Source organism: Eremomyces bilateralis (genome assembly GCF_010015585.1).
Source record: "Eremomyces bilateralis CBS 781.70 unplaced genomic scaffold P152scaffold_8, whole genome shotgun sequence".
In the NCBI taxonomy this organism is placed as follows: Eukaryota; Fungi; Ascomycota; class Dothideomycetes; order Eremomycetales; family Eremomycetaceae; genus Eremomyces; species Eremomyces bilateralis.
This window is the reverse complement of record NW_022985074.1, coordinates 851,123-877,544: the sequence shown is the minus strand read 5'-3', so window position 1 is coordinate 877,544 and position 26,422 is coordinate 851,123. Positions and strand designations below refer to the sequence as shown.

Genomic DNA, 26,422 nt, shown 5'->3' with positions numbered 1-26,422 from the left:
TCTCCTTCTGATTTCCTTCTCTCTGCGGAGCATCCGGGCCGCTTGCCGGTGCCCGCCGAGCTGTTTATATACATGCATTAGTAACTCCTTTCCCACCCTTCCTTCTCCTATCTTCGTGGCTTTCGGGATGGCGCAGCACTGCGGTGAGCGAGGGAAAAAATTGGAGGTGGATTAGACGTAGCAGACAGAAACTCAAACGATGTTCTCAAATCGTGTTCCGGTGATGTTCAGTGCACACTGCGATAGAATGATCCGCTGTAGCCCATGATATCGACGTTCATTGCGTCGCGTGGGAGGTTAACTCCACGTTTCTGCCGACCATGTCCCACCGGCTGATGATCGCTTATAATTACGCGAAGCTTCGATGCATCCCGTTTAGAATGGAAATATCACAGGATAACATCGCAATCGATAATTGATGTCGCATTATAATGGTGCCTTGGGCAGTAAGGATCTGATGTGATGGACAGTAATCAACACGGGAAAGTCTAGGTGCCTTAACGCCCAAGGCATCAAGTCCCTGAATCTCCTGCCGCTCGAGCTCCAGACAATACTGCTGGGTACTCCGTCTGATCACAAATGATATACCTTCCGGGATCCTCTCATCCGCTGGAGCATCGTCAAGCTTCTAGTCCTTGGAGTGTTGGACCATAATTCATTAGCTTTTAGTAGCTGCAGTTGGATCGCGTTGCGGTCGCACTATTTCGCCCCATCATTCCGTCTCCTCTGCACCGCGTCGAAGCCCAAAGCATTCCGACCCCTACCTGACCATGGCCAACACTACATGCGCTGTGCGCCAGTGATATGCAGCAAGGCGAACAGGCTTGATCCTGCCGCACCTCTCACCGGTCGCCGAATGCTTGCCACCTACGCACGCCCGAGAAAGCCTTTCCTGAACTGGCAGCAACTGGTGACAACCCCTCGACTGCATTCTTTCCTTCTTCGCCGTCGGTCAGTTTGTATCGCACCTCGCGAACAAGGCTCGGTGTGCTCCAGGGCTTTAATCTCAAGAGAAGGATCGGAAGCCATTCAACATCCCTATATTCGGTCCAGCGAGCGATGGATGTGCCAGTACACGCATGGCGAACGATATACGATCTGATCTAGGACCAAGCGATCGCTCGAGGAGGAAATATGGGCGGCGGACAACATACCGAGATCCGCATCGAAGGAGGAGCGAATCGATAATCGACGAAGAGGAGGAGGAGGCCGCATCGAGGGTCACGGAGCGAGATCGGCACAGACGAAGAGCCGGTGACAGAGAAGCAAGCAAAGGCAAAAGGAGACAAACTCCTTCACCCAGCCAACGCCGGGAGTCGGAGCGAGTGTCGCGATATGAGCGACACGATGACGATTATTCACCTCGGCGACGATGGCGATCCCCGATGGAGAACTCCGACTCCGGCAGCCGCTCGACATCATATAGTGGCCGACGCCGTGTCCACGAGGCGCCGTCACCCCGGCGCATATCCCGACGGTCGGTCCATCCGTATCCTCCATCCCCTCGTCGTCCGGCATCCATCCTATCGCGTTCGCCATCGCCGGAGCCACGGCGAAGTAACATTCGGGTTGACAGCCATCACAACAGCTGCGAACACCTATACGGGGAAACGGGCTACCGCATGAGCCCGCGACATGAGCAGCTTGAGGCATACGATTTCATACGAGGGCGTCAGACCATTGCGCACGCCACGGGTGACGTCGAGCGACCGTCGGAACACGTGCGGAGACGATCAAGCGTCTCGGGATACACGAGACCGCATGGCAGACAGTCTGGGTGAGCATTCATGCTATAGAGTGGCTGCACCGATAGGTATGCTTACCGTCTAATAGATCGTTCCTAGAAGGACTTTTCGGACGACCCACATACCCATCTCCATCAATGCGACGTCCAGCCTCAGTGGTTTCCAGTTCCATTGCGCCATCCATCGCACCGGTCTTGCAGACTCGCCCTTCCATGAGAAGAAGCAACACCATGTCCACGCGGCCCATGGTTATACGACCATCGCTTGCTCGCAGAAAGGAGCTGCCCAAACCATCCGGTATGGAGACGGTGGCCACCGTCTTCGAGGCAGCGAACAGCATGATATCGGCCGTGGCCGAACCACCCCCGCCTAGGCCTCGGGTTCCGGACCATCATCGCAAACGAAATTCGGGAATCTTTTCATCCCTGGGCTATTCGGCTCCAGCAGCCGCTCCTAACATGGAAGAGACAAGGTAGTTTCTCTCGATAAACGGCTCGAGATTCGTGTAGTACCTAACGATTTTATTCACAGAGTCGAGTGTATCTCCTGTTTAGACGACGTTCTACCGCGGAAAGCCGCAAAGCTCGATTGTAGCCACCATATGTGCAACTCTTGCTTGAAACGGGTCTTCAACTTATCTATCACCGATCCCTCTCTGATGCCCCCGAAGTGCTGCACGGACCGCCTCATCCCCTTACGACATGTCGCACCCCTCTTCGATGATCCGTTCAAGCGGAAGTGGAACCGCAAGTATCAAGAATATACGACCAAAAATCGAATGTACTGCCCGAAGAAGGGGTGTGGGGAGTGGATTAAACCCAACCACATCAAATCGGATGGCGCTACGGGCCGTCAATATGGCACATGTAAGCGTTGCGGGATGAAGGTCTGCCGGATCTGTAACCAGAAATGGCACGGTAGGAAAGATTGTCCCAATGACGAGGAGACAAAGAGAGTGGTCGACCTGGCCAAAGAGGAGGGCTGGCAACGGTGTTACAATTGCAAGACCATGGTAGAACTTCGGGAGGGCTGCAACCATATGACATGGTGAGTTTGATAGATGGTCGGTTCATTCTAGCCTCACTAACTCTGTCCCAGTCACTGCACGGCTGAATTCTGCATGATATGCGGTTTGAAATGGAAAACGTGCGATTGTCCATGGTTCAACGTCCCTCCCGATCCTGCCAACTTGGCACCACCCGACCCTTTCATATTCGCCTTCGGCCAGAATCCCGATCCTTTTGATCCATTTCCAGCCGGATTCCCGCGACGACCTCGACGAAACCGCAACGACGGCCCCATGCCGCCCCCACCCCCACCTCCGCCCGGCGCACCACCCTTGAACCTTCGCGTGTTTGACGCCCATGCCCAGGCAATCCCCGTGCCGCCACCTCCACCCCCCCCTGCCGAAGGCCACAGGGGTGCTCGTCGGAGACAGCAGGAGCGTGAGGATGAGCACTTGGCACGTCGGCTCGCCCTCGCCGATCTAAGTGACGAGCCGATGGCTCCGGAAGCGCCACGGCCTGAGAGACGGAGATCGACGGCGAGGGCCCGGGCAGCCAATCGTGCGGAACGGAATCGCGTGGACCGAATCCTCGATGCAATTGAGGAGCCGCATGCTGAAGAGGTCGAGGACAGGCCGCAGCGGCCGAGACGGACGAGACTGGTTCGTCATGAACCCGAGTCGAGACAGCGGGTAGGTCGGGGGCGAGAAGCGAGTCCTGCAGATGGAGTGACTAGTTCCAACATGGCCGGGTTGGACGGCGGAAGGACTGGAGCGGCTCGAGTTCGTTTGTGGCGGCAGCATGTGTGATTGGTGGCATCTGAGCCTGAAATCCCACCTGGCTAAATATGATAACGGACATATAAACCTCACATTCGTCGAATTGTTTTCTTAGCAGCCAACAAGCGTGGGCGTTTACGATTTTATATAGCGGCATGAGATACTATGAAACTGCACTCCATATAAGCCACACCTTCGGTGTAACTGCGAATGTGCAAGGTTCATCACTATTATACCCATTGCCAGATAATATCACCGTTGTGGATTCAGAAACTAAGGAACCGCTAACGTTAACTAGGGTATGAAGTTACAAGAAAGCCCAACAAGAGACGCAATCGTGAGAGAAATGCTGAAAAACGTCCTCACGCCAGAGAGCACCCCAACCAGTTGGAGGAAATACCAACCATACCAATTCAACTTATGTACCCTTCGCAATAGTGGATGCAGAAAGCCGTCTGCTCGCCTCGCCTCAATCGCCATTCTAGAGCGTCATCCAGTGACGCGCCTCACCCAAAGTCCACCATCCCAGCCTCCTTCTTCCTTCTCCCTCTTCTTCCATGCCCGATGCACTTTTAACCCAATCTCGTGTTCCTCCCTCTTCACCTCCGACAGCTCCTCGCGCAGTGCCTCCAGCTTCCGCTCAAACTCCCTCATCGCCTTCAGATCCGTGATCAGTGGGTTTTGTGGCTGCTGCGCACGAATTGACTGCTCTGCTTTCGCAATATTGACGCGTTGGTGGGAGAGGTCGTCGAGCCTCGATTGCAGAGCGGCAATGTGGTCATTGGGATCTTGGGTCGGGTCTGGAGGGGGAGCGGGGAGGGCCTTCCCACCACCTTGACGGGTAGAAGACATTCCACTACCGGTGGTGGGAGTGACTGATCGAGATCCATCACGGAAAGTGTTGGATGAGGGGTCAGAGATACCGACGACTCTCGTGTTGATCTGCGCGTATTGAATTGGCTTTCGGGTGGAAGACGCCGGCTCGTTCTCTTTGTCCTCTCGGGTGCGTTGGACAGGAGATATCTTATGAGGCTGTGAAGGGGCGTCCGCATATGGTGCACCTTCTTCCTTATCAACCGGAATTGGTCGACCACGGTTCAGCATGCCACCTCCGTTTGCGAATGCGGCTGGAATCGGCGGAGGTGGAGAAGGGGGCGGAGAATTCTGATAGGTCGTGTTGGTGGCGTACGTTGTCCAACTGAACCGGCTAGTTGGGTCGTTGGGATCAGCGGCGCTGGCAGTCGTGTCGATCGACTTGCGAGGTATCCGTTTGTCAGACGGTTTCCGCTGGTGAGCTTGACGACGATTATTCGGCTCCAATTCTCGTGGCGCTGCGGGGCCTCCCCGTACCTGTGGCGATGGACTTGCAGGAATGATCGTGTTTGCTGACGAGTTTGTTTGCGCCGTTACCTGAGGACTATCCCTCCCCCCAGCGCCTTTAATATTGGTTCCATAGCTATCGGACCGAGCCGGTCGTACGGCTGAAACGCCAAGTGCCTCGTTCGAAGGTGCCATGCGCATATTTGACATGGGCGAGCCATCACCCGCTCTCGATGGCGGTCCTGGTCGTTTACTGCTTCGCGGCGGAATCGGGATGGGATGCTCGCGTGGTTCTATCTGGTCCGAAGGGGGAGGCACGATTGGTTGGCGACCGCTTGCGCCCTTCCACGGCTTCCGGGGTTGTGTCTCGATGGATTTCTTTTGATCCCGGTTCGTGAGCCGTGCAGCACGTTGGGAAAACGCTTGGATTTTACTTCGTTCATCGGTGTCGTGCTGCGAGAAAGCCGGATGTTGAAGCTTCGATGGAACCTCACTATCGGCGTCGATAACATCGCCTGGGCGAAAGGATCCAGGACGGCCTTTCTCGCTTGTCGTCGGTTCCCCCGAGTATGTATCCCATTTCGTAGTACTGCCGGATGCAGTCCGGCCGTCTCGGCCGGCATCGACACCTGGCCCCCCGGGGGATCTCTTCATGACTGGTATTTGGCTTTGAGGGGATCGCGAAGGCAGTCCTTGACGGTCGGGTGTTGAATGATCCACAGGGGAGACTGATCGGCGTTGATATGCTAGGTTAGGTGAAAGATCCGGCGAGGCTGGGGGGGAGATTTCCTCGTGAAAATATCCTGTCTGACCATGTCTTGGGTTATTGTACTTTTGTTGGTACGGCAAATCTCGGGCATCTTCAGAATAGACTGATGACGGAGCTTCTGAGGCTCGCTGGGCATGGCTATCAACCAACGGCGCGATTGATGTGCTGCAGAAATTAGAAGGGCGTCAGGCAAAGTAAGGACGACGTCCCACTCACTATAGCTTTCTTGGCTGAGGTGTACGGATGGCGTCGGCATTGAGGTTGGAAGGGAGGGGTCGTACGGTGTTTGATGGACTGGTTGGGCTCAGATCGGAGACATTGTAGAGTCGATCGAAGGTGTTCCCATCGTAGGTCGTGTCAATCAGTGTAGGGTTACTGATCTGCGTCTCCTTCCCACGCAGCCGCTTCCACATCGTTCACGGCTGGCGGTACCTCCCGCGGGTCTATCCAAATAAAAAAGTTAGCAAGAGCGGGATTATTTTCAGAGTTCAATAAAAGTAACAATATGGTGGCGGGCAGGACGGGTCACGTTTCCTCATGCCTTCAGATTAGGCCCGAACCACGGGAGGGAAGCGAAAGTTTAATGCGGAGCTGAGGCGAGACGCCTCGAATCTCTTGGTACATGTTCCAAAGTTGGGGGTAGGGTGGTTGGAGCTTGACGGGTTTGCTGCGAGTTGTACTGCTGCAACCCGGTCCTCGGAGCATTGGTGTGTCCAGACACGTTATTATGGGGCGGCTTCGGGGTAGACAGTGGAACTGCTTTGGTTCCAGTAGGAGTCTTTATCACGGTGAATTGCTGCCCGTTCGGCAGAGGAGGTCCCGGAATGTAGGTGGTCTGGGTGATGGTAAGGCCGGGTCGTATCATGGAGTTTGAGGAGAAAATGCTCGTCTTCGACCTTGTGATGTACACCAAGGCATGAACCACGCCTCCAATGCCAAAGGTGAGAATCGTGAGCATCAGGTTGAGGAACACCTGCAATCCAGATCCGCCGGAGAGCAACACGGCCAAGGGAGGGGTGAAGAACGACATGACCATAAGAGACGAGCGTTGGAGTTGGATCGTGGAGACCTTGGGACTTGAAACGTCCTTGTTTCCCCTGGTGGGAAGACGTGCTCGGAGTTTATTCATCTTGCTGTTGCCGACTCTCAAAAGCCAGGGGGTAGGCACGAGTAGAGGCGACCAGGGGCTAAGTACACTGGATTGAAAGAATTTGGGAGGATGATCAAGAGGGGAATTCTGAATATGCAAAGGAAATATTCAAAGAACGTTTGGTTGGCGGTGATAATATGCTGGATAAGACGATGGGTAATGCTGGGAGATGAGGATGGGAAGCAAAAGCAGAACACGCGGGAGCCAAACATTGCGCCCAAGGAGGCAAGGACGGATACGTTGAACCAAGTAGATTTCTCTTCCTCACCTTCAAGTCCGAGTCCAGGAAACGGCGTCGACGGGGGACGCGCAGGGAAGTAAAGAACAGAGGGTGAGGACTTTAATATGAGATGCAAGTGCGATATCTCTCGGTAGCGGGTCGTCGAAACAGCTGGCAGGATCCAAGGTGTTTAATGCCTCCAAGACGTGTCCAATGCAAGATATCGGATTCCTTCTAAAGATATTGAACGGACGAAGCTCCAGAAAACAAAACGAGCGAAGATCAAGGATTGTAGCACATGAAATATTGATGAATGTACCGATGAATGTATCTTGTTTCGGGGCTGTGTCACCGACTCGCAGTGGACTCGGTCACTCTGGTGATGCGGGTCGCTCTCCACGACAACAATCCCGTGTCGAAACTCCAAGGAAGGAATGCTTCTACTGGCCACTGGGAGCAGAAGGTTGGAATATCGGATAAGAATGCGGTGGATATTGGGTTGAAGTCTGAATGAAGATGATCGAATTGAGAGTGAGTGTTTCATGGGCGGAGGGGTGCGGTGGGCTGGATGGATGTTAAAACCGATAAAACGTCCTTCAATTCCCAGCGACTGTCTGGACTCTCGGCCTCGTCTGTCCGCGTGTTTCAGAATAACGAACGCGACACACAGAACTCGACGCCATCGTCGGGATTTCTACAGTGTACCTGCATTAGTGCTTTATTTCCCAGAAATCAGAATCTTAATGATCCTCCTGCTGTGGCACAGTGCTTGGATAATAAATCATCAAATGAATCTTGAAATAGCTTCTGTACTGGAATATATCTACACCTATTTATCCCCTGTGTCCGTCACGTGACGCCGTGATTGAGTGATACGATGCTGTCGATGCCCCAGGGATCCATTTGGTGGTTGACCTTTGCGATGAGTTGGCGTTGGGTCCTAATAGCACTATATTATGTCACGTGCTTATCGGTTCAGAAAGGTTCATGGTATACATCATGTTGTCGCTAACTAAAAGAGTCATATTCCCAATCAACATTTTATATACATCTCACACGCAAACCCCTTCTTGCCTTAGATATTCCTGCCACCAGTCACCATGATGGTCTGCCCGCTCACATAGCTCATGTACGGGCTGCATGTTGCAAGAATCGATCCAGCCGCCTCGGTCGCGCTCCCTGGTCTCCGGAGCGGGATATCCGGATATGTTGGTGCCACCGGGCCCTGGCCTTTCGCCGCCTGCTGTGCCGTCGGAATCCCCAGGGCAACCTTCTCACCATCCGGCAACGTAACGAACGCACCCTTCTCCTTCGCTTCGGTCAAACGGGTCATGATGTACCCGAATGCGATCGTGTTGGCGCGCACGCCGAATTGCGGTCCCCATTCCTTCGCGATGGTCTTGGTCAACCCGACCACACCGGCCTTGGCGAGGGCATAGTTGGCTTGGCCGGCGTTGCCATGAATGCCGGAAGTGGAGGAGATGTTGATGATGACTCGCGGCTCGCCGTCCTTGACGCGGAAGAACCGAGCGGCCTCGCGGACCAGGCGGAACGGAGCGGTGCAGTGCAGCGCGACGATGGTATCCCATTGCTTATCGGTCATCTATTTCACGGATTAGCCAACAGGTGGAGGATTCCGGATGAGGGGGAATCACCTTGTGAATCACACCATCCCAGGTATACCCGGCGTTGTTGATGATGATGTGGATCTTGCCGTTGCCGAACTCACCGGCCTTCTTAACCAGATCCGGGATGTAGGCCTCGTTCATGATATCGCCGGGGACGGCGAGCGCCCTGCCGCCGCTCGAGTTGATCTTGGAGGCAACATCATTGGCCTTGGCTGTTGGACGCTCCTCATTAGCGATGGGTCGATGACATGCATTGGGCAGTATGAGACTTACTTGCGTCGACATCGGCAATGACAACGTTGGCACCCTCAGCAGCAAACAGTCTAGCTGCCTCTGCACCAATACCCTGACCAGAGCCGGTGATGATGGCCGTCTGGCCGGCGAAGAGACCTTTGGGATAGTTAACCATGATGGGTGACGATGATAGCGATTTGATAGGTATGATGGGATGAAAAATGTAGGTTGCGGTTGGAAAGATCGAGATTCGAGAGCAAGAAACGAACAAGTCCTTTTCTAACTACCGAAACAACAAGAATGTCGGCATGTATTCAAGGAGATTGCTCGATTCATCCTCCTCGAGACCGCGGGTAGCTGTAGCATCTCCGTAAAATTGCCGAGGCTCTCTCCATGGCGAGTCCCTGTCCCGTCTCTGAACCACCAAACAGCTGCTCGAGGAACTTCAGGGTCCGACCCGAACTTGCTAACGGTTAATATTTCGGAAATAATAATGCCATAGCCGCCGGTATACGGATCGCGGAATCGGAGTTGGGACGTTCTTTACCCTATTTCGACAACTGCCTCCAAAATGCACGTGCAGCCGGGACTCTTCCACCTTCGCAGCGGCAGAAACCCCTAGCCGTACCTCTGAAGTCACCCACAGGCCACAGCCTTTCAGCAGTCCATAATTACAGTGACCTTGATCTGATGAAACGGTTAGAGACAACTCAAACTTAGAGCTTACTTGACAAAACCTGGGAATTGGCGCGCTGAAATCACCATGCCGGTATTCGAACCATCATGTCCGCTATGGACGAATCACACATAGAACAAGACATTCCAGTATCCAATGCCACCTGGACGAGCCATTGAACACCTTTCGGGTTCGATTTCTCTAACTGGATGCATCGGTGTTTAAATTATTCCTAAAGGGCGGAGATATCGCGATCCCACGTTCATCCTTATGGTTCATGGTGGCCATGCAACCGCCAACGCATGAGGGAATCCTACTTGGCCTCTGTTCTTCAAGGCATCTGAATCTCAAGATATAACTAACAGCAATCTTCTTCTTTTCGATTCAGTTGTAGTTCCATTTGCTCTTGTTCGTCGTATGTTATCTTCCTTTTAATTCTGTCTAAGCCGTCGCGAGTTCCCGTTGTTGTTGTCATGGAACCGGTGAGCGCAGTATCCACCTTCGTTGGCCTTACTGTAGCCGCTGGGAAGATCTGCGAAGTCCTCAAACCGATCGTGGAAAACATCAAGGATGTCCCTCGTTTTATTTCATCCGCGGCTGTGGAGGTTGCTGACTTCCATAGCGCTCTTACATCCCTTCAAGTCTGCTTGGGCGACTTGAGCTCTTGATCGAGCAAGTTTTAGAAAGCAATCGAGTCCTTTCTAGACGTCTTGAACTCCTTGAAGATAGATACGATGCAATGAGCTGCCTTGCCAGACACGAAGACAGCCAGTCTGTCTTGACTGCACGGCCTGCCGCTGGACCGGAATTTTGTGGCATTGAGGCCGCTTTCGTTCGATTCGCATTTGAAGAAGACCTTAACTCATCCGGCGTCTACCGGAGAGCAGTCTCCAACCAATGTGATTGTTCAATCACCAACTCCGCCGTTAGAACTCACATCTAGTCCATATTTTCGGGATACAATTTTAGGAAAATATCAATCATTTCGGTCGTAGCCCTACCCTTACTCCCTAGTGAAGTCATCCTCCTCGAGCGTCACGCTTCTGGAATCTCTGTAGTCCCCGGTGATGACGGTCCTATACCGAGAGTGAGGTCCCAATGGACGGCGTCTACGATGGAGTCATCCACACTTGTAACGAATGCGGAGGGGTACGTCTCCATAGCCCCCCTGTACTTAATATCTAACTCTAACTTTTATCTTCGTTAGATTTTGGAAGAAGGGCGGGATGGAAATCGATGGCACGCCCGTTTCTTTAAGAGTAGCAGATGTAAAAGACGACTAGAGTCCGATTCGCACTTATCATTCCATCCAGATGGGGACCTTATCTGCAACATTGCACATATTTCTGCCACTCGTGTGGGAACAAAATTAAAGACCTATAAATTGTCACCCTGGATCACGTATATAGTTAAGGGTATTTCAAATGTCAGAACTGCAAGCGCGATATGAAGGATTTTCTACGCAGGAGTACTTCAAGGGATCTTCTGCAGGCCATGTTACAAGTCCATGATGGCATGAAGGCGAGTATGGAAAGTCCGTAGAGAAGGTCGAGGGAACATTCGCGCTGAGGTACATGGAAGCGACCTTGGGCAACATTCCGATCCTATCGACAGGCAAGGTGGGCGCCGTATTTATATACACTCCTACACTCGGGCAGAACCACCGTGGTGGTTGAAGTGGATTGTCCAGTCGGATACCCTTAGGCTACTCCTGTTGGAGGATCCGACTCACGATTAGTCAATGTCCAGCGAATTTGGATTCTAGTGTTTAATTCGATACTTTCAATGCTTCTGAGGTCAATACCATACTCACAAGCTAGCAACACTGGAAAAGGAAATATGCTCCTAATCACCACTCGCTTTGCCCGTAAACTCATGCATTGGATATCTCGTAGTCGCCACCATACCCGCCGAGGCATTCTCTCTATTTCTTGCCAGACTTCTTAATGCCCTGTTGTCCAGTGTTCATTGGGCCCTTCTTTCCGGCGTTCTTCGCCATGTCGGCGCGAGCTTTGGCATCTACGAATGAACCTGTCAGTCGAACATATTCTTCCCAGGCCGCACCCCTAGTAGGGCGTGGCTCTTGCGGTTGGCGGAAGGGATTTCGCGGACGTACCAGCCTTCATCTTCTCCTTGTGTGCCTTGTCGTCGTCATCTTCCTCGCGCTTCTCCTTCTTGGCCTTCTTGTTGTGGATCGGGTTCGTGCCAGCTGTATTAAACCCACCAAAATCAGCCATTGATGTAGATCAGGGTGCGGATAACTGGAGACTAACCTCCTTGTCCAGACGGCATGTTTGCGGTTAAGAGGATAGTGGTGAGTGATATATATGGTTTATATGAGGGACTTTAAGCTGCTGTGGATGGGAGGGGAGGATTGAACTGTAGATTGCTTATCGATTCGAAGGCGGTCGACACATTGAAGATTTCTAATGCGGAGGAAATCTGTTTCAGCGGGAGAGGGGCGGCGGTCGCGGGGGTTTGGTTACTGCCTTAGGCACAAACATTTTATTCCGCAGACCCTTTGTCACGTGCAACCACCTGTGAAACATCATGTAATCACTGCGGCCACTCTTCAGGGCCTGGGTCCTATGGCGGTCCATATTCAGAGCCAGTGGGTTATGAATGATTATCATGAATGGACTATTCAGAGCCAGATTAATAAATCAGATGTGAGATGGTAACATAATATAGAGTACATGTCTACACATTCTTCTCGCCTTTCTCACTAGATTCTGGCTTCTTCGATGTGTCACGCACGCTTTCAACTTCAACGGACTCCCGGTCCCCAGAGCTTCCACGGACTTCCGCCCCCGTATCCTCGATTTCCGGCTCAATCACCAGGTTCAGGATCATGGCAATGAACGCCGTAACAGCGAATCCGGTTTCCATAACCAGTTCAATCGCGTTGAGGAAACCAAGCAGTGAACGGTTATCGCCTTGATAGGTGAACACGTGCGCAAAGTACTCCGGTACTAGGGTCGCGCCGTAGCCGATCGCAAGCGCGGCGGTCAAGATGAAGCGGTTACGGCGGTTAAATGAAACTGTGGAAATGATCGCGATTCCGCTGACCGCGACGGCGCAGAAAAGGAAGGTCGTCATGCCACCCAGGACGGCCGATGGAATGGCGACCAGGGAGGCGGCGAACTTTGCAAAAATACCCATGATGATAAGGAAAAAGCTGGCGTATTTGTTAGGTGAGACTCAGAGAATAGTCGATAGGTGGACGTTGACTTACCAGCAGCAATAACCAGCCTTCCGGTTGGCGCATCGAGTGAGCGCGATGACCCCGTTATTCTGCGCGAAAGTAGTCATAGGCGTTATCGTCATGAGTGCCGCCAGCGTTCCGTTGATGCCGTCTGCCAGGACACCGCCCTGGATGCGGGATTCATACATCGGGCCTTCCACTTCGAGCCGCGACACATCGCACGCCGCCGTAACATCACCGATCGTTTCACAAGCGCAAATAATGTAGATAGCCAAGAGAGGAAGAACCAGCGGTCCATAAACAGAGAGCGGGAAGGTCTCCACCCAAATAAATGAAGCCGTTGGGGCGGAATCGATACCGGACCGATCAAAATAGCCTGTGGCTGCCGCTATAATACAGCCGGTAAGAAGACCCCAAATAACGCTGGTGGATTTCATGATGGGCGATCCAAAACGTTCGCAAAGGATGATGGTTACGAAAGCCGAAAATCCAAGGCCTGAAGCAAGCATTAGCGAGAGTAATCTATGTATATATCTCCATGATGGGCTTATCACGTACCTAAGAACTCTGCGGATCCCCAGGGCAAGGCATGGGGAGCGTCGATAGTCGGACATAGACTGAAAAGTCCTGTCTCAGGCATCGAAGCGCAGTCTCCAGAACCGCCGGCCCAATTCTTCATGCCAGAACTGATCAAGCTAAGACCGATCAACATGACCGTCGGGCCAGTGACGATAGGCGGGAAAATTCGCAGCATGATCTTTGGCGGTAGGAAAGAGATCAAAATTTCGATTAAGGAGCAGCAAGCTGCTGTCCCAAGCAGCGCACCATACCCTTGAGGGCAGGGTAATTTTGTGCCGTCCTCAGCAGTCGGACAGTAGCCATTTTCGTACATTTGGGCGAATGCACCCATCGCAACCGGGATGATTGCAAAGGAAATGCCAACGACAGATATAAGGCCAGTGCCAATGTAGTATCTGGCAAGATGTAAGTATGGACATCACTCTAAGGTCGAAGCACATGAATCCATGAACCCGACTCCTCTCCAGTCCACAGCGTCCATTGCCAAGAATCGCAGAGGGGTAGAAAATAGAGACTGACTTACGGGGTTTTATATATGTGGAATCGTGTTATTTGAATCATCGACAGGATTCCCGAGACGATCAACGCGGTAGAGACTAGATACTGCTGCTGGGCACCACTGAGGTTGGCACCCCCCGCGCCCGCGATAATGATGGGTGGAGTAATAACACCTGCCAACATGGCCAACGAATGTTGCAACCCCAACAACAGAGCCAAAACGACGGGCATATGGTCATTCAATCCAAAGAAGGGCGCCGGTGACGGCTTTTTTTTTAAGAACGGAATGTTGGGGGTGAAGAGAAATGCATAATCGTAGTCGCCAAGGAGGCCATGCCTCGTGAGGAAGGCTTTTCGAATTCCTCGCAGGCGGTCGCCAACAGTCTTCTTCTTATGGCCTTGTGCCACAATCTGAGAAGGGCCTTCTTCTTCCATTGCTCTTGATATGGAAGGGGTACCCAATTCTCGTGGTCAATGTCGCGATGTAGGTATGAACCTAAAGGGCAGGCCTGGAAAAGCAGAATGCTTCGAGCTAAAAAGTAGACGACGCGACGACCTGATGACAGAACGGGCTGAGGGACAATATATAAACACCACGGTGATAGAAGATATCGAGATATCGAGATTCAAGAACCCTTACCAAGATATGATCCAAAGACCCATGGAAAATTTCCTGGGTATCTAATATGGGTCTCCCACGGGACACGACCGCCCAACCATTGGGCGGGGGTGGTCCGACAACGAGTGGCAGAAGTGTGGGAATGCCGGGATACGACATATCACATTATGTAGCCTCTCGCTTCTCAGACTCTAGCCGTTGTTAGGTTTAGCTCTAGACCCAAGGTGCAGGATGCGAGGCGAACTGTGGGATAAGCGGTTGAAATTGTGGAGCAAAAGCGCGGGATCGCTACTAGTTGCAACAACAGAGCTTCCCCAGCGTCCAACGCTGTGTGCTATTGTGCCACTATGGTCTGCAGATGTTGATCATGGCATCATATATTCAGATTCCCCAGCGGCCCAGCTCCTTGTCCCCGGAAAAGACATGTGCCATAGTGCATAAGTCGTTGTATACCGCGTGGTGGACGAAATAGCAGATGGCAACAGCTCCTTCAGTCGAGTCGATTCTGATGTTGGCATGTCGGCGGGTTCCTATCCATGGAAATGGCCTCATTGGCATGATAATTGGCAGAAGGTTGAAGAAGGCTGAAGGAGCTCGTATCGATCGAAATGGCTACTATCACTCGGCAGACTCGTATAGAGTACTAGGTACCAACTACCAAGTAAGGAGGTTCTCTCTGTAGTCTGGAGGTAATCTGTATCAAAGGCGTCCAGGCCCAACGGCCAAGAGATAAGAATAAATGGAATCACTGGATTGAATGTGTAATAAAAGCTTTTCGGGCGTGGAGCTTCTTTGAATTAAAGCCTTTTCATTTGTCGAGGCGGATAGGTTCGAGCGTCGGGCGCGCTACTGTTCTGCCGCTACGAGAGCGCGAGTGATACCCCTCACATGTGAGCTTTCGTTGGACGGTGTCGGAGGGCGCCGTCTATCGTCGGTCTAGTAAGGGCGGAAATCTGATATCGGATAATATCTGCACACTATTATTGACATCTATGACTCTTAGTATTCATTGTTGGTACAGTACGAAATACTTACCTCCTGAACAGTCTACACATCTCGTCGCCTGGGAATTGATATTATTTTCTTCTTCTAATCTGTGCAAGCGCTACCGTAGAACCTCACCACTCAATTGAGCAACATGTTGTACACCAACGCCATCATCATCACTGTCAATGACACCCGCGACATCATCCTCGATGGCGCAATATTGGTCAAGGACACCCGCATTGAAGCCATCGGGAAGACCACCGCTCTTCGAGCCCAGTATGCCGACGAGCCCATTACGGATCTGTCGGGCAAAATCGTCATCCCTGGGCTCGTGTCGACTCATATGCACACAGCCCAGACGCTGCTTAGAGGTACCTCCCCTTCACCAGATCATGGACAACTGGAACTCTGCACTTTCACTTTACTAACATCGCATAGGTGCCGCAGACGACCATGAGCTCGTTGGCTGGCTCTGCGAGCGCGTCTGGGTAGCGCAAGGCAACTTCACTCCTGAAGACGGCTATGCCGCTGCTCGGATCAGCATCGCCGAGATGCTAAAGTCCGGCACGACGACCTTCTTAGAGAGCATGGTAGGCTAAACATCCACGTCCCGCGGAGCGAAAGACTCCGCGTGGTCATCCCCCCATTTCCTTGAGATCGACTTATTAGCCTATAGTTTGCGAATCGGTACGGTTTCGATGGCCTGGCTCAGGCGGTGGAAGAATCGGGGATTCGAGGATGCTTGGGCAAGATCGTCATGGATGTCGGTCAGTATGCAAAAGACCCGGCATGGGCAATGCATCCGGGGTTGGTGGAAAATCGGGAGCAGAGCCTGCTGGGGGTTCTGGATATGCATGAGAAATGGGATGGGAAGGCAGAGGGAAGGATTAAGGTCTGGTTTGGTGCGCGAACGCCAGGAGGGTACGTCTCAACGAACTTCCAAGAAATCAGACCCGCTGACAGTTCGCCAGTGTCTCCGATGGCCTATACAAAGAGATGACCGCCCTCTCCCGCGAAAAGTCTATCCCGATCACTATGCACTGCGCCGAAGTCAAGGCAGACCGCGAGTTCTGCGCCTCCCTCTCCCCTCCCCTGACCCCCATGACCTACTGTGATTCTGTCGGTCTCCTGGGCCCACAGACGGTGCTCGCCCACATGGTGCACTTAGACGACAACGACATCGCCGTGCTCGCCAAGTCGGGCACGCACGTCGCTCACTGCCCGACCAGCAATGCCAAGCTGGCGTCCGGCATCGCACGCGTTCCCGAACTGCTGAAGGCCGGCGTGAACATCGGACTCGGAACGGACGGCGCGCCGTGCAACAACACGAACGACCTGCTACAGGAGATGAAGATGGCCGGCATCGTCCATAAAGCCGTGACCTATGACCCGACGGTCGTCAGTGCCGAGGAGGTCATGGAGATGGCGACCATCAAGGGTGCCAAGGCGTTGGGTCTCGATAAAGATATTGGGAGTCTGGAGGTTGGGAAGAAGGCCGACTTTGTGGCTATCGAGACTAGGAGCGTGAGGATGACGCCCTTCTTCAGTCCCGTTTCGGCAGTGGTATATACTGCCACGGGGGCTGATGTCGATACAGTCGTTGTGAACGGCAAGACTGTGGTCGAGAAGGGCAGGCTCATTACAATGAACGAGGACGCTGTCGTGTCTGAAGCGGCGATTCATGCAAAGGAAGTAATGGAGCGCGCGGGGTTAACTGAGAAAGTAAAGGCTAAATGGCCGCTGATATAGAAGATTTTCTGCATCGTTCAACGTAGATTTTGTGCATAGATTTATTGTCATGATAACTAATCTAGGTCTCATAGTTTAATATAGGACGTTTATAGGTTTAGATCGCATTGTATAAAGGATTTGTTCCTGTTGCTATTCCGAAGACACAATTGATCGAATTCATTCTGATATTTATTCCTCTGCTCTAGAGGGCGGTCTCTCGCAACACGTTGGGATTGCACCATTCCTAATTCGCATTTTCGAGGTACCTGAGGTCTTTGGGAGGAGACCAACTCTTCAACACAAGGATGAGATGGCTCGGAAACGCTTCAGGCGCTTATTGAATGCTTTATTGAGAGGTATAAATTTGTAATGGCATGGAGCTGGGGCACTCCGTTGTATAACCCCGCTTGCTTCATAAACCGCTCCGCATAATAGAAACAACTAACCCCATGTGGAGTCAGAAATAAACCCAAGTGTCATGCCAAATTCGCCAGTCCGATGCGTCTACGTGCTCTAGATGTTGACCCTACAGCTCTAGCCTAGGATCCCATTCCTCCCACTCAACACACCATCCGAACCACGTCCGATGAATACAACGTAACTTTCTTGGGATGCTCGTCTCCGTCACAACCGGTGGCTGCGTCGGTGTTGGCGTGATTGGTGGTGCAGTAGCATGAGGCAAAGGGGAGGTCGTTTTGGTGGGATCCCGACAGCCGAACCAGCCCGGCGTCTTACAGGTTGATGTGGAAGTGGTTGTTGAATGCTTTGTTTTGGATTCGAATGTCGTTGTGCTTGTCGTTGTCGTCGGATCCTTGCACCCAAACCATCCAGGCTAACAAGGTGAGTCGGATATACCAAAGGGAGGGTGGAAGAACTTACAGTTTTGCAGGTTGACGTAGATGTCGAGGTTGTACTCGAGGTCGTAGTCGTGGTAGTCGTTGACTCATCCAAGCATCCCCACCATCCAGGTGTTTTACAAGTCTCGGTCCGTGTCCGTGTCCTCGTTTGAGTTGAAGAAGAGGACGTGGTAGTCGACGACCCCGGGTCTGAATGATGACTCTCAAAGTACTCCCAGTTGTAGCAGTCCGTACAGTTTGCGTAAGGCTTGCACTCTGCTGGATGGTCGTACTTTTCGAGCACATTGTTGATGACGTATTGAATTCGATGAGTTCCAATACCCACTCTCCAGCCAAAGTCCTCGACGGTATCGTAGGCGCAGGTGAGCCCCGTGTGGCAGACGCTCTGCATTGCGTAGCCCGCAATCGTACAGAAGGAGCCTGCTGTATTGCACGATCCCATGAAAATCGGATCGGCCGTGTGCCCAAAGTGGTAGCCACCTGTCATGTCACGTCGCTGGTGATACCCAGCAGTATACCCAGGGGGCGTCGGAAGACCCAATCGTGAAGCTGGCAATGCTTCGCCGGGAGCCTCGAAGGTTAAAACGGGAAGGCCGTACGTCAGGCCGAGTAAGCTGGAAACCGCCCCGCCGAGCGAGTGCCCGGCAATCCAAACCTGGGCATCTGGATAGATCTCTGTCACGTTTCCGTACAGCTCTTTCGCCGCATAATAATAGCGATTGCGATCTCTTAACGACTCCACAACGCACGTCGAATTGCAGGTGTAGGTGGTGGTCTGGCAGTCGCACACCTGCTTCCACCAGTACTGCCCCCCTTGGCCGCAACAGCAGCTAAAGAACAAATTGTCGTTGATTTTATCGTTGGTGGTAGTTTCTGAACCATCGAACACGGCCGGTGCTGGGGGTCGGTTAGTACTCGTCCGTCCCAAGTTCCCAGTTAACTTACAGGTTCCTTTTAATGCAATGACCACGGTGGAGTTGGTCTTGTCCGAAAAGATGTGCCCTCTTAGCCCGTCCGTCTGCCAACCAAATTCATTCGAGAAATTGAATCCGCCGTGCACATCCTGCCAATTTCCTTCATTCGGGTCCACGACATATGCATCGGAGGCCATCCGAGCGAACGACAATACGGTGTCCTGGTCCGTCACGTTTGGACCCGGCATCGCATCGACTGTCCATGCAGAGCCAGGCAGCGACATTGCCCTCCCCGTCATTCGCCCATTGTCCAGTATTGAATCGATTGTTTGGGGAGATCGATCGGAGAGCCGCTGGATGGTTACCGCATGGGACCGAGCGGTCAATCGCGGCGCTTCACTGACGTTGCCATCTTCGTCTGCAACCTTGATTTTCGTATCTTCTCGGACGTCTAGTTTCCTATGAAGTCTTGGGTAGTTGTCCGTCCCATGATGAAAGACGTGGCGGAGCCGCTATTCCAAGTTAGCAGTGCATCTGGAAGCCTTGATCTCGTGGAAGCACATACAAACTCATGCTCTTGTGCAGCTAGATGCTCAGGATGTTGTATTCGTGGGTCAGGCTTCGGGAGAGGCGGAAGAACTGCAAAACCGGGTACTGTATCTGATCCAGGTTCCGTAAACCGAGCGGCCGTAGGGCACCAGGCCGCTGCGGCGAGCAGAAGTGAAATAACCACAGATTTCGAGCTCATACGTGAGAATCGGAATGTTGACGACGGATAAAGCATGTCTGCCATCCTGCGTAGAACGCAGAAGACATGGCCAAGGTGGCTGATATGGAGGATATAGCAGAGGGCGATAGGAACGGTAGGAAGGCGATGATGTTGTCACGAGAACATCCAGGAGGATGCAGCTCCCTGTGAGTTGTCGCCATTGCGGGGGGCGGAGATCGGGCTTTTGTTGCCTGATATTGGAGCCTCATGGCCTGACAGCCTAAGTCTGAGTCTGAGTCACATGATATATGAGCATGTGACCTTTAAGAAAGACTAATGCCTTGTTGCCTTATTGCCTCACCTGCACCAACGTGCAACTCAACCAGAACAGCAACAGCAACACAAGCCGCAAGTGACATGGACATTTGATAGACTGGGCGTGTGATTACACCACCACAGCTGGTCATACTCCGTGACTTTATCTGCAACCCGATCCGCCCCTTGTTGGCTTTTCTCCTTCTCTTCTTCCTTCACACTGATGGAGACCACGAGTGTTTTCTCAGGATGTCGCAAGACGATCCACACGATACCCCTCTGAGGCGCCCGAACACACTCAACGACTCCAAAAGCTTTACCAGATTGGAGTCTCCAGACGATGGTTCCCGTAGTCGAGGCCGCGCGAGTACGTTGACGAGCGTGGCAAAGGAGCTGCTACCGCAGAATGCAGCAGTACTAACGCCGGAGGAGGAGGAGCGTGATGCTCAAGGAGATGTCTTTAACACCGCACAAGATGAAGGAGCGGATGCGGAAGACCCTCCTCCCGTAGCGTTTCCTCAAACATTCGAAGAGCTACCCATAGAGATCCGGAGTCTTACGGAAAGGTAGGGCTATCTTACTATCCTATCCCCCAAGCTCGTGCTGACCTTACAGGTTTCTAGAATCTTTGTCGGCCAAAGTTCACCCCACTCCGCCCTCTGCCGACACCCTCTCCGACTTGTTTCAGGACTTCTACTCCAAAGCTGAGACTGTAATTGCAACCCATATAGCCACCCTGTCCTCGCGCATCTCCCGAGACAAATCACCTGCACCTTCATCGTCCTCGAAAGGCTCCAAATTGAGCCGTATTGGAGCGGGCAGATCTCGTGGTAGCAGTTTATCTCAAAATGGAGGCAGTGGAGAACAGCAGCTGCTCACTCCATCGGAAGTATTCGACAGGAGGAAGGCTAGGAAGTTATTGGAGCTTAAGAAAAATGCACTTGAAGAGACGGTCGAGCGAGCTGCTTGCGAAAAGGTCTACGACCGAATCTACCGCCATCGGAGCACGGATGATGAGGAACGAGATGAGAAGTTAAGGTCAAGGACCGCCGCTCTTTCATTGGTAGGGATTGGATTGAAAGAGCTGCTCGTAAGTGCAGACAATGTCCCTGAAGAGGCCATGCAGATGGCTGCCGCCGAGGAGGACCAAATCAATGGCTGGCTACAGAACGCTCGGGAGAGCATTCAACTGATGAACGAGGAGAGATATCCCCTGGGCAAATTGCAACACCTTACAGCAGTGCACAGGAGCATCGTGGAAACACTTTCAAAGATCTTTCCCTCGACATCGTCCGCAGACGAGGTGTTACCAACCTTGATCTACACGCTCATCATATCACCACCGGCGTCTCTGAATGTTATCAGCAATTTGAACTTCATCCAGAGATTCCGCTCCTCCAGCAAACTCGACGGCGAGGCCGCATATTGCCTTGTAAATCTGGAGGCTGCAATTTCATTTCTGGAGACGGTCGACCTCTCATCTCTACGAGCGGACGAGGTTCCACAGGGGCCTGGAAAGGTGAATAGCATACCCTCGACACCGAGAAACGAAGCAACATTTACCCCGATGAAACTCGGGATATCCCCTGCGGCCGATCCATCAGTGGGCAATGAGGATGGTGCTCGCGAGTCACTTGCAAAGCAATTATCCTCGCCCATCAGTCGTGCTCCTCCACGTCGCTTCAGTCAGCTCATTCAGTCTCAGACCAACCGGTTGGAAGCTGCCAGCGATTCGCTTCGGGGCGCCGTGCTCGAAAATGCGGAGAAAGGAATCGATACCATCAACTCCACCCTCGAGAACAGCTTCAAATTCCTCTTTGGGAAACTTCGGGAACAGCAGCAGCAACAAAACGCCGACAGTTCACAGGATACGACGATTATCGTCCCAAAGACCCTTGAGGATGCCCGAAAGCTCGTCAACACTTCACCACTATCCGATATGGACGACGCAAGCGTCAGCGCAGCGAGTTCGCACACAGAAGATATCCCCGACGATGCAGGGTCCAAATCGGATAGCAAGGTCCTGGATCTGATTGGGGGTCGTCAGCAGATGCGTGACCGAAGCGCAGACAGCTTGCGGAGTTTGGGATCGAACAAGAAGGTCGCGTTTGCCGATAGCAGACAAGCGACTCCCTCACGAACGGTATCTGAGTCGGCCACCATAGGATCCACATCGGGGTATATCGCACCACAACCCGCGGGAGGTACAGCGATCGATTCGGTCCGCAACTTTGGCAATTCTATCAACCCTTTGAACCGTCTAACAGGAATGGGTATATTTGGGCGGACGGTTTCAAGTGGAAGCCCGTCAGTTACGGTGACGCCGTCGCCAGAGCAGAGAAAGCAGTTAAGCCCGGAAGAAAGATCGATCACGGCCAAGGAGCTGAAAACGATCGCTACGATTGAAGAACTCAAGAAGACGCCTCCCCCGGTGAAACGCTTCCTTGAATTGAAGGATGCACGGGATATGCGGGTGGCGGAGATTGACGAACTGTTGAAAGAGTATCAAAGGCTCGCCACGGCGTTGCGTGTAGCTATATCAAGTTCATGAATAGAGGTTCATCGCAACACTGTGCATGAAAAGCCTCTTACTGTGGTACTACGCGTGACATCTTCAGCATTTTAATATATTTTCATCGTCCTCCGTCATTGCTAGTTCAAACGCAGCATGCTACGGAGTTTTTCTTTCTTGCCCCTTACTCGTACACATTTTTGACATATTGCAGTACAACTTCGCAATATTCTTCGTTTGCTTTCTTCGTTTGCTCCATTCCTTTTTCTATTCCTCGCTCCTGAATTATAGTTATTCCTCGCGTGTCTAGTGAATCCCTTGACTTTATAGTTTTACGGAAAGTATATTGTTGTTATCATTCCCATCCATCGTTTCTGGACCCCAGTTCTCGTTCACGTCTACAAACGACCTTCAAGAGTCCCCATCTCGCAGTGCAAATTTTATCTTAAACCACGTTCATTCAACAACCACAAAAAGTTGGTAGACTTTCTGAAACCTGGGGCTGGCTTCTGGAATATCTCCCCCGGATGCTCCAGAAAGTGGAAACCAAGATTGATGACTTTCATACTATGTCGGAATGGAATGTTCTATCTTGTCCGGGGTATCTACCTTATCTTCTATACTGGATGCCCGGGGACAGCTCCTCTAGATGTCTACGGCGGGTCAACGATCAATTGGTATAAACGCGCCAATGACCACCGTGCAAGTGCTGTCCTTCGGTCGCTATCATCGCCGGCAAACGGCAAATGCACAACACGCCTATCAGTCTCCTCTTGAACTTATCCGGGATTTCCCCAAGCCACCGCAGGCTACGCCTGTTCGAGCAGCTCATCTTGAATTACAATAGCGTGTTATCGAAATGCGTATATGGTAGAACTTTCTCTCGTCTTTCTCTTTCCTTTTCTTCTCTCTTACTTTCGTTTGCCGAGTAAATAGAAAATCGAATTCGCTTCTTTTCTCAATCGTTTCAATCATCGATATTTTCGGGCTTTATATGCCAGAGGGAGCTTCGGTGGCCCCTAGGTAGGGCTCGTTGATCTGGAAGCAGAACTGGCAGGTGAAGCAGCCCTTGCAGATACCGAATCTGCATCGAAAAGCGATATAGAGGAAGCCAGCGACAGTTACCAAGGCGAGTACTCAGAAGAGAGCAGCGATTCCGAGCCTTCCAAGACCCCTAAACCTATATCAACGTTATACGGCTCGTCTACTGGCCCTTGAACTTGTTGACGCTGGGTGGCTGAGCCTGATGCAACGCAAATTTCAGCATAGCTCCGGTTTCGTCCCTATCCTCGAGAGGAGTAATCACGAAAACCTAGAGTTGAGATGCCTCAATGGTGCGTCGCCTGCATTAGATCGAATGTACTCAACTGGGCATTCGCAGATACAAGATTCCTTCCGGCGCGTTCTCGGCGGCCAGGCTGTCCAAGTCGAAACACGCCGTACAGTTCTTCCGGTCCAAGTTTACCGCGACCCGCGGCAAGCACTACACGGCCAATGCTCGCTATGAGCGTCATACCTTAATTCGCGGAGGTCCGCGAAAGTCTCCCCACCCTTTCTCCGATTTCTCGACGCGCTTGGCCTTATCAACGCGGCTGATCTCCCGCAGGCAAACGACAGCGTATACTCCGTATTTAGATTGCGGCAAGATTACGGGAAACATCCCATGGCCTGGGCGAGGCTTCCGGATATCGCCGGTCGAAACGACCGAAGTTATACGGATAGCTGGGCTCTTTGATTGGAATTCGAGAGTCGCAATCCGACGTCGCCTAGACAGAGGACGGCCGTTCACGTCCAGTCCGGCAATATATTGTCTAAAGAGGGTTGCCATGCTATTTACCGTCTTGGCGCTGCCATCTTTCGATGGCTAGTACGGTTTGCTCCGGCCAAGTTCCGCGATTCTGAGGTAGACTTCGGGCGGATGCACTATTGGCCTCGAGGGCTCGATTTCTTCGAGCAGGCGGTCATATACGAAGAAGTCATACGAAAACCATCGCTCGCGTACTGGGATTCTAGTTTACGGCTCAATAACGCCGTCTTTCAAGAGTTGAAAGATTTCAATTACACTGTCTTTGCTATTGAGGGTCGGCTGGAAGGGTTGAGGCGGGAAGGTATGGATGAAGTCCAGGTCCGGTAGTAGGTGAAAAGCGTAGTTCAATGAAATATGCCTGATAATCATGCGAGGAAATACACTGTCACTCACTTCAAACTTCAACATGGGGTGAAAATGAGTCTGAAGCCCCGTCGTGAACACATATACGTATATTTGTACGCGTTAGATAACAACATCTCCTCCAAATCCAATCGGACGTCGCCCTTCCATGCCTGGGAGGCATGGCAGAACAGCCATTGCCTTGTAAAGCTGGCCCATCCCCGTTGGACCACGGTCAACCAACCGCTTCCAAGCTCCCTCGATCCGACTCTTCTTCTCCTCATCTGCACCGCGGACTAAGGCATCCACGCGGGACCGACCCCCGATCGTTTCCAACCACAACGCCTGGTCTACCGGGCCATGCACTTCGACACCTTCACTAGCATTGATGGCCGCCTCAGCAATGGCAGTGAAGTCGACATCGATGGAGAGATCCGTTAAGCCGGCCTTGCTAAAGGGAGAAACGAGTTGATGAGACCTGATACCTCGAAGGGTGTTTGCCGGGATGGTGGATAATGGCCCATAGTCAAGGATAAGTGCACCTCCAGAAGGGGTCTTGTGGAAAGTAGAAGCAGCTTTGTGCGTGGATCGTTTGGACGTAGGACTAGACGCTGGTCCTCCGCCAATACGCATGGCTATTTCGGCGGCTAGGGAAAGTGATTCGGGGGATATCTCCACTACGGAGCCGGTCATGGTCTTCAAGCGCTGATAACGAAGAGATGTCTCGGGGAGCAGCATGCTGTGCGGCGTTGAAGCGTTGGCTGGGCTGAGTTGGAACTCGGGGAAATCGTCCCTCTCCGTTTGGGATTGTCCCGAAGGAGACATCTTAAGTTTTGACGGGTTAGCTATCGGCGAAACCAGGAGTTCCCGCCAATCGTTTGGTTTCTTGAGCGAAGGGGCATGCGGATTGTTTGTGGTGATGATCGATGATGCCTTTTCATCAGGGGCAATTGACTTGAAGACGTGGATCGGGAGAGCATCAAAGAACTCGTGTGCGACAATGAAAGGCATACGATTCGCGTCTTTCGGGACATCTTTGAGCTGATCACACCACACTATTTTTGCGCCTGGCAAGTGCTTGCTTATGCCCTCAAAGCCGGCTTCAGTCTCCTTAACATCCTGGCTATCGCATAACAGCCGTTGCTGCTTCTCTCGAAGAGGCGGACTGGCTTCGACCATGTATATTGATTCGATACGGTCCGCAATTGGCTTGAACTGTCGGACGGTCTGCGATGGTTAACGCTGTTTTCCAGAATCGCACGAGCTCTTACCCTAAGTAAATCATCCATCAATGTTCCTCGTCCAGGACCAAGTTCGATTAGTTGTATCCCTCCCGTTGCATGGCGTTGTGAGAGACATTCTGCCACGATCCAGATCCCAACCAGCTCGCCAAAGACTTGAGATATTTCAGGAGATGTTATGAAGTCCCCCTGTCGGCCGAACTGGTCGCTGTCGGCTTGCTTCGTGGTGTAGTATCCGCCATCGGTGGATGTTAGGCATTGGCGCATATACGTCGCTACGGGGATAGGTCCGGTAGTCTGTCTAGCAGTTAGCCTTAGGTCATGTTTAATACAGACAATACTCAATCCATACATCAATTGCTTCAGCAAGCTTCTTTGCTAGCGGAGTTGACCATTGTCTGGCACCAGTCACATATTGCCTCGAAAAGGCCGTGGAGTTAACGATGTGCGGTTGACCGCAACCCACACGGTATCTTGACAGCGCTCGAAAACATCGTCGAGCACTGCTGTTCATTCTAATTTGTAGTATTGAACTTGCTGAGGTTCCATTGTCGCATCGAGAAAGTTTAGGAAAGGCGACA

The 26,422-nt window shown here is 52.2% G+C and overlaps 11 protein-coding genes across 11 annotated transcripts; 4 read left to right on the top strand and 7 right to left on the bottom strand.

The window, feature by feature from the left end:
* Positions 1 to 2,283: 2,283 nt before the first annotated feature.
* On the top strand, positions 2,284 to 2,901 carry P152DRAFT_374696 (uncharacterized protein; the record flags this gene model as incomplete). The annotated part of the gene is made up of 2 exons (XM_033675586.1): positions 2,284 to 2,792; positions 2,844 to 2,901. Coding segments are annotated over 2 exons (567 nt in total), but the record flags the coding sequence as incomplete, so codon positions are not given.
* Positions 2,902 to 4,017: 1,116 nt separating this feature from the next.
* Positions 4,018 to 6,030, bottom strand: P152DRAFT_473581 (uncharacterized protein; the record flags this gene model as incomplete). The annotated part of the gene is made up of 2 exons (XM_033681251.1): positions 4,018 to 5,782; positions 5,834 to 6,030. 2 exons carry the CDS (start codon positions 6,028 to 6,030, stop codon positions 4,018 to 4,020), a joined length of 1,962 nt encoding a protein of 653 aa, XP_033534695.1.
* Positions 6,031 to 6,197: 167 nt separating this feature from the next.
* Positions 6,198 to 6,647, bottom strand: P152DRAFT_449147 (uncharacterized protein; the record flags this gene model as incomplete). Its single annotated transcript, XM_033678094.1, has 1 exon — positions 6,198 to 6,647. One exon carries the CDS (start codon positions 6,645 to 6,647, stop codon positions 6,198 to 6,200), a length of 450 nt encoding a protein of 149 aa, XP_033534694.1.
* Positions 6,648 to 7,990: 1,343 nt separating this feature from the next.
* P152DRAFT_458229 (NAD(P)-binding protein) lies at positions 7,991 to 9,346 on the bottom strand. The gene is made up of 3 exons (XM_033679411.1): positions 8,889 to 9,346; positions 8,643 to 8,827; positions 7,991 to 8,590 (listed from the first exon to the last, which is right to left on the bottom strand). Exons 1-3 carry the CDS (start codon positions 9,022 to 9,024, stop codon positions 8,063 to 8,065), a joined length of 849 nt encoding a protein of 282 aa, XP_033534693.1. The 5' UTR covers positions 9,025 to 9,346; the 3' UTR covers positions 7,991 to 8,062.
* A 652-nt stretch (positions 9,347 to 9,998) lies between these two features.
* Positions 9,999 to 10,935, top strand: P152DRAFT_514053 (uncharacterized protein; the record flags this gene model as incomplete). Its single annotated transcript, XM_033682839.1, has 3 exons — positions 9,999 to 10,166; positions 10,469 to 10,674; positions 10,733 to 10,935. The coding sequence occupies 3 exons, from the start codon at positions 9,999 to 10,001 to the stop codon at positions 10,806 to 10,808; spliced, it is 450 nt and encodes a 149-aa protein (XP_033534692.1). The 3' UTR covers positions 10,809 to 10,935.
* A 190-nt stretch (positions 10,936 to 11,125) lies between these two features.
* Positions 11,126 to 11,903, bottom strand: P152DRAFT_458227 (uncharacterized protein). The gene is made up of 3 exons (XM_033679410.1): positions 11,799 to 11,903; positions 11,642 to 11,734; positions 11,126 to 11,544 (listed from the first exon to the last, which is right to left on the bottom strand). Exons 1-3 carry the CDS (start codon positions 11,815 to 11,817, stop codon positions 11,450 to 11,452), a joined length of 207 nt encoding a protein of 68 aa, XP_033534691.1. The 5' UTR covers positions 11,818 to 11,903; the 3' UTR covers positions 11,126 to 11,449.
* A 262-nt stretch (positions 11,904 to 12,165) lies between these two features.
* Positions 12,166 to 14,617, bottom strand: P152DRAFT_458226 (Xanthine/uracil permease). Its single transcript, XM_033679409.1, has 4 exons — positions 13,833 to 14,617; positions 13,289 to 13,704; positions 12,761 to 13,226; positions 12,166 to 12,703 (listed from the first exon to the last, which is right to left on the bottom strand). Exons 1-4 carry the CDS (start codon positions 14,240 to 14,242, stop codon positions 12,226 to 12,228), a joined length of 1,770 nt encoding a protein of 589 aa, XP_033534690.1. The 5' UTR covers positions 14,243 to 14,617; the 3' UTR covers positions 12,166 to 12,225.
* A 776-nt stretch (positions 14,618 to 15,393) lies between these two features.
* On the top strand, positions 15,394 to 17,263 carry P152DRAFT_481925 (atrazine chlorohydrolase/guanine deaminase). Its single transcript, XM_033681856.1, has 4 exons — positions 15,394 to 15,784; positions 15,852 to 16,003; positions 16,090 to 16,334; positions 16,385 to 17,263. Exons 1-4 carry the CDS (start codon positions 15,565 to 15,567, stop codon positions 17,160 to 17,162), a joined length of 1,395 nt encoding a protein of 464 aa, XP_033534689.1. The 5' UTR covers positions 15,394 to 15,564; the 3' UTR covers positions 17,163 to 17,263.
* Positions 17,264 to 17,670: 407 nt separating this feature from the next.
* On the bottom strand, positions 17,671 to 19,663 carry P152DRAFT_466336 (alpha/beta-hydrolase; the record flags this gene model as incomplete). Its single annotated transcript, XM_033680689.1, has 4 exons — positions 17,671 to 17,976; positions 18,024 to 18,898; positions 18,947 to 19,427; positions 19,481 to 19,663. The coding sequence occupies 4 exons, from the start codon at positions 19,661 to 19,663 to the stop codon at positions 17,671 to 17,673; spliced, it is 1,845 nt and encodes a 614-aa protein (XP_033534688.1).
* Positions 19,664 to 20,188: 525 nt separating this feature from the next.
* Positions 20,189 to 22,490, top strand: P152DRAFT_473574 (uncharacterized protein; the record flags this gene model as incomplete). Its single annotated transcript, XM_033681250.1, has 2 exons — positions 20,189 to 20,505; positions 20,555 to 22,490. 2 exons carry the CDS (start codon positions 20,189 to 20,191, stop codon positions 22,488 to 22,490), a joined length of 2,253 nt encoding a protein of 750 aa, XP_033534687.1.
* A 2,124-nt stretch (positions 22,491 to 24,614) lies between these two features.
* Positions 24,615 to 26,385, bottom strand: P152DRAFT_435478 (DUF185-domain-containing protein). Its single transcript, XM_033677532.1, has 3 exons — positions 26,194 to 26,385; positions 25,872 to 26,138; positions 24,615 to 25,827 (listed from the first exon to the last, which is right to left on the bottom strand). The coding sequence occupies exons 1-3, from the start codon at positions 26,353 to 26,355 to the stop codon at positions 24,724 to 24,726; spliced, it is 1,533 nt and encodes a 510-aa protein (XP_033534686.1). The 5' UTR covers positions 26,356 to 26,385; the 3' UTR covers positions 24,615 to 24,723.
* Positions 26,386 to 26,422: the final 37 nt, after the last annotated feature.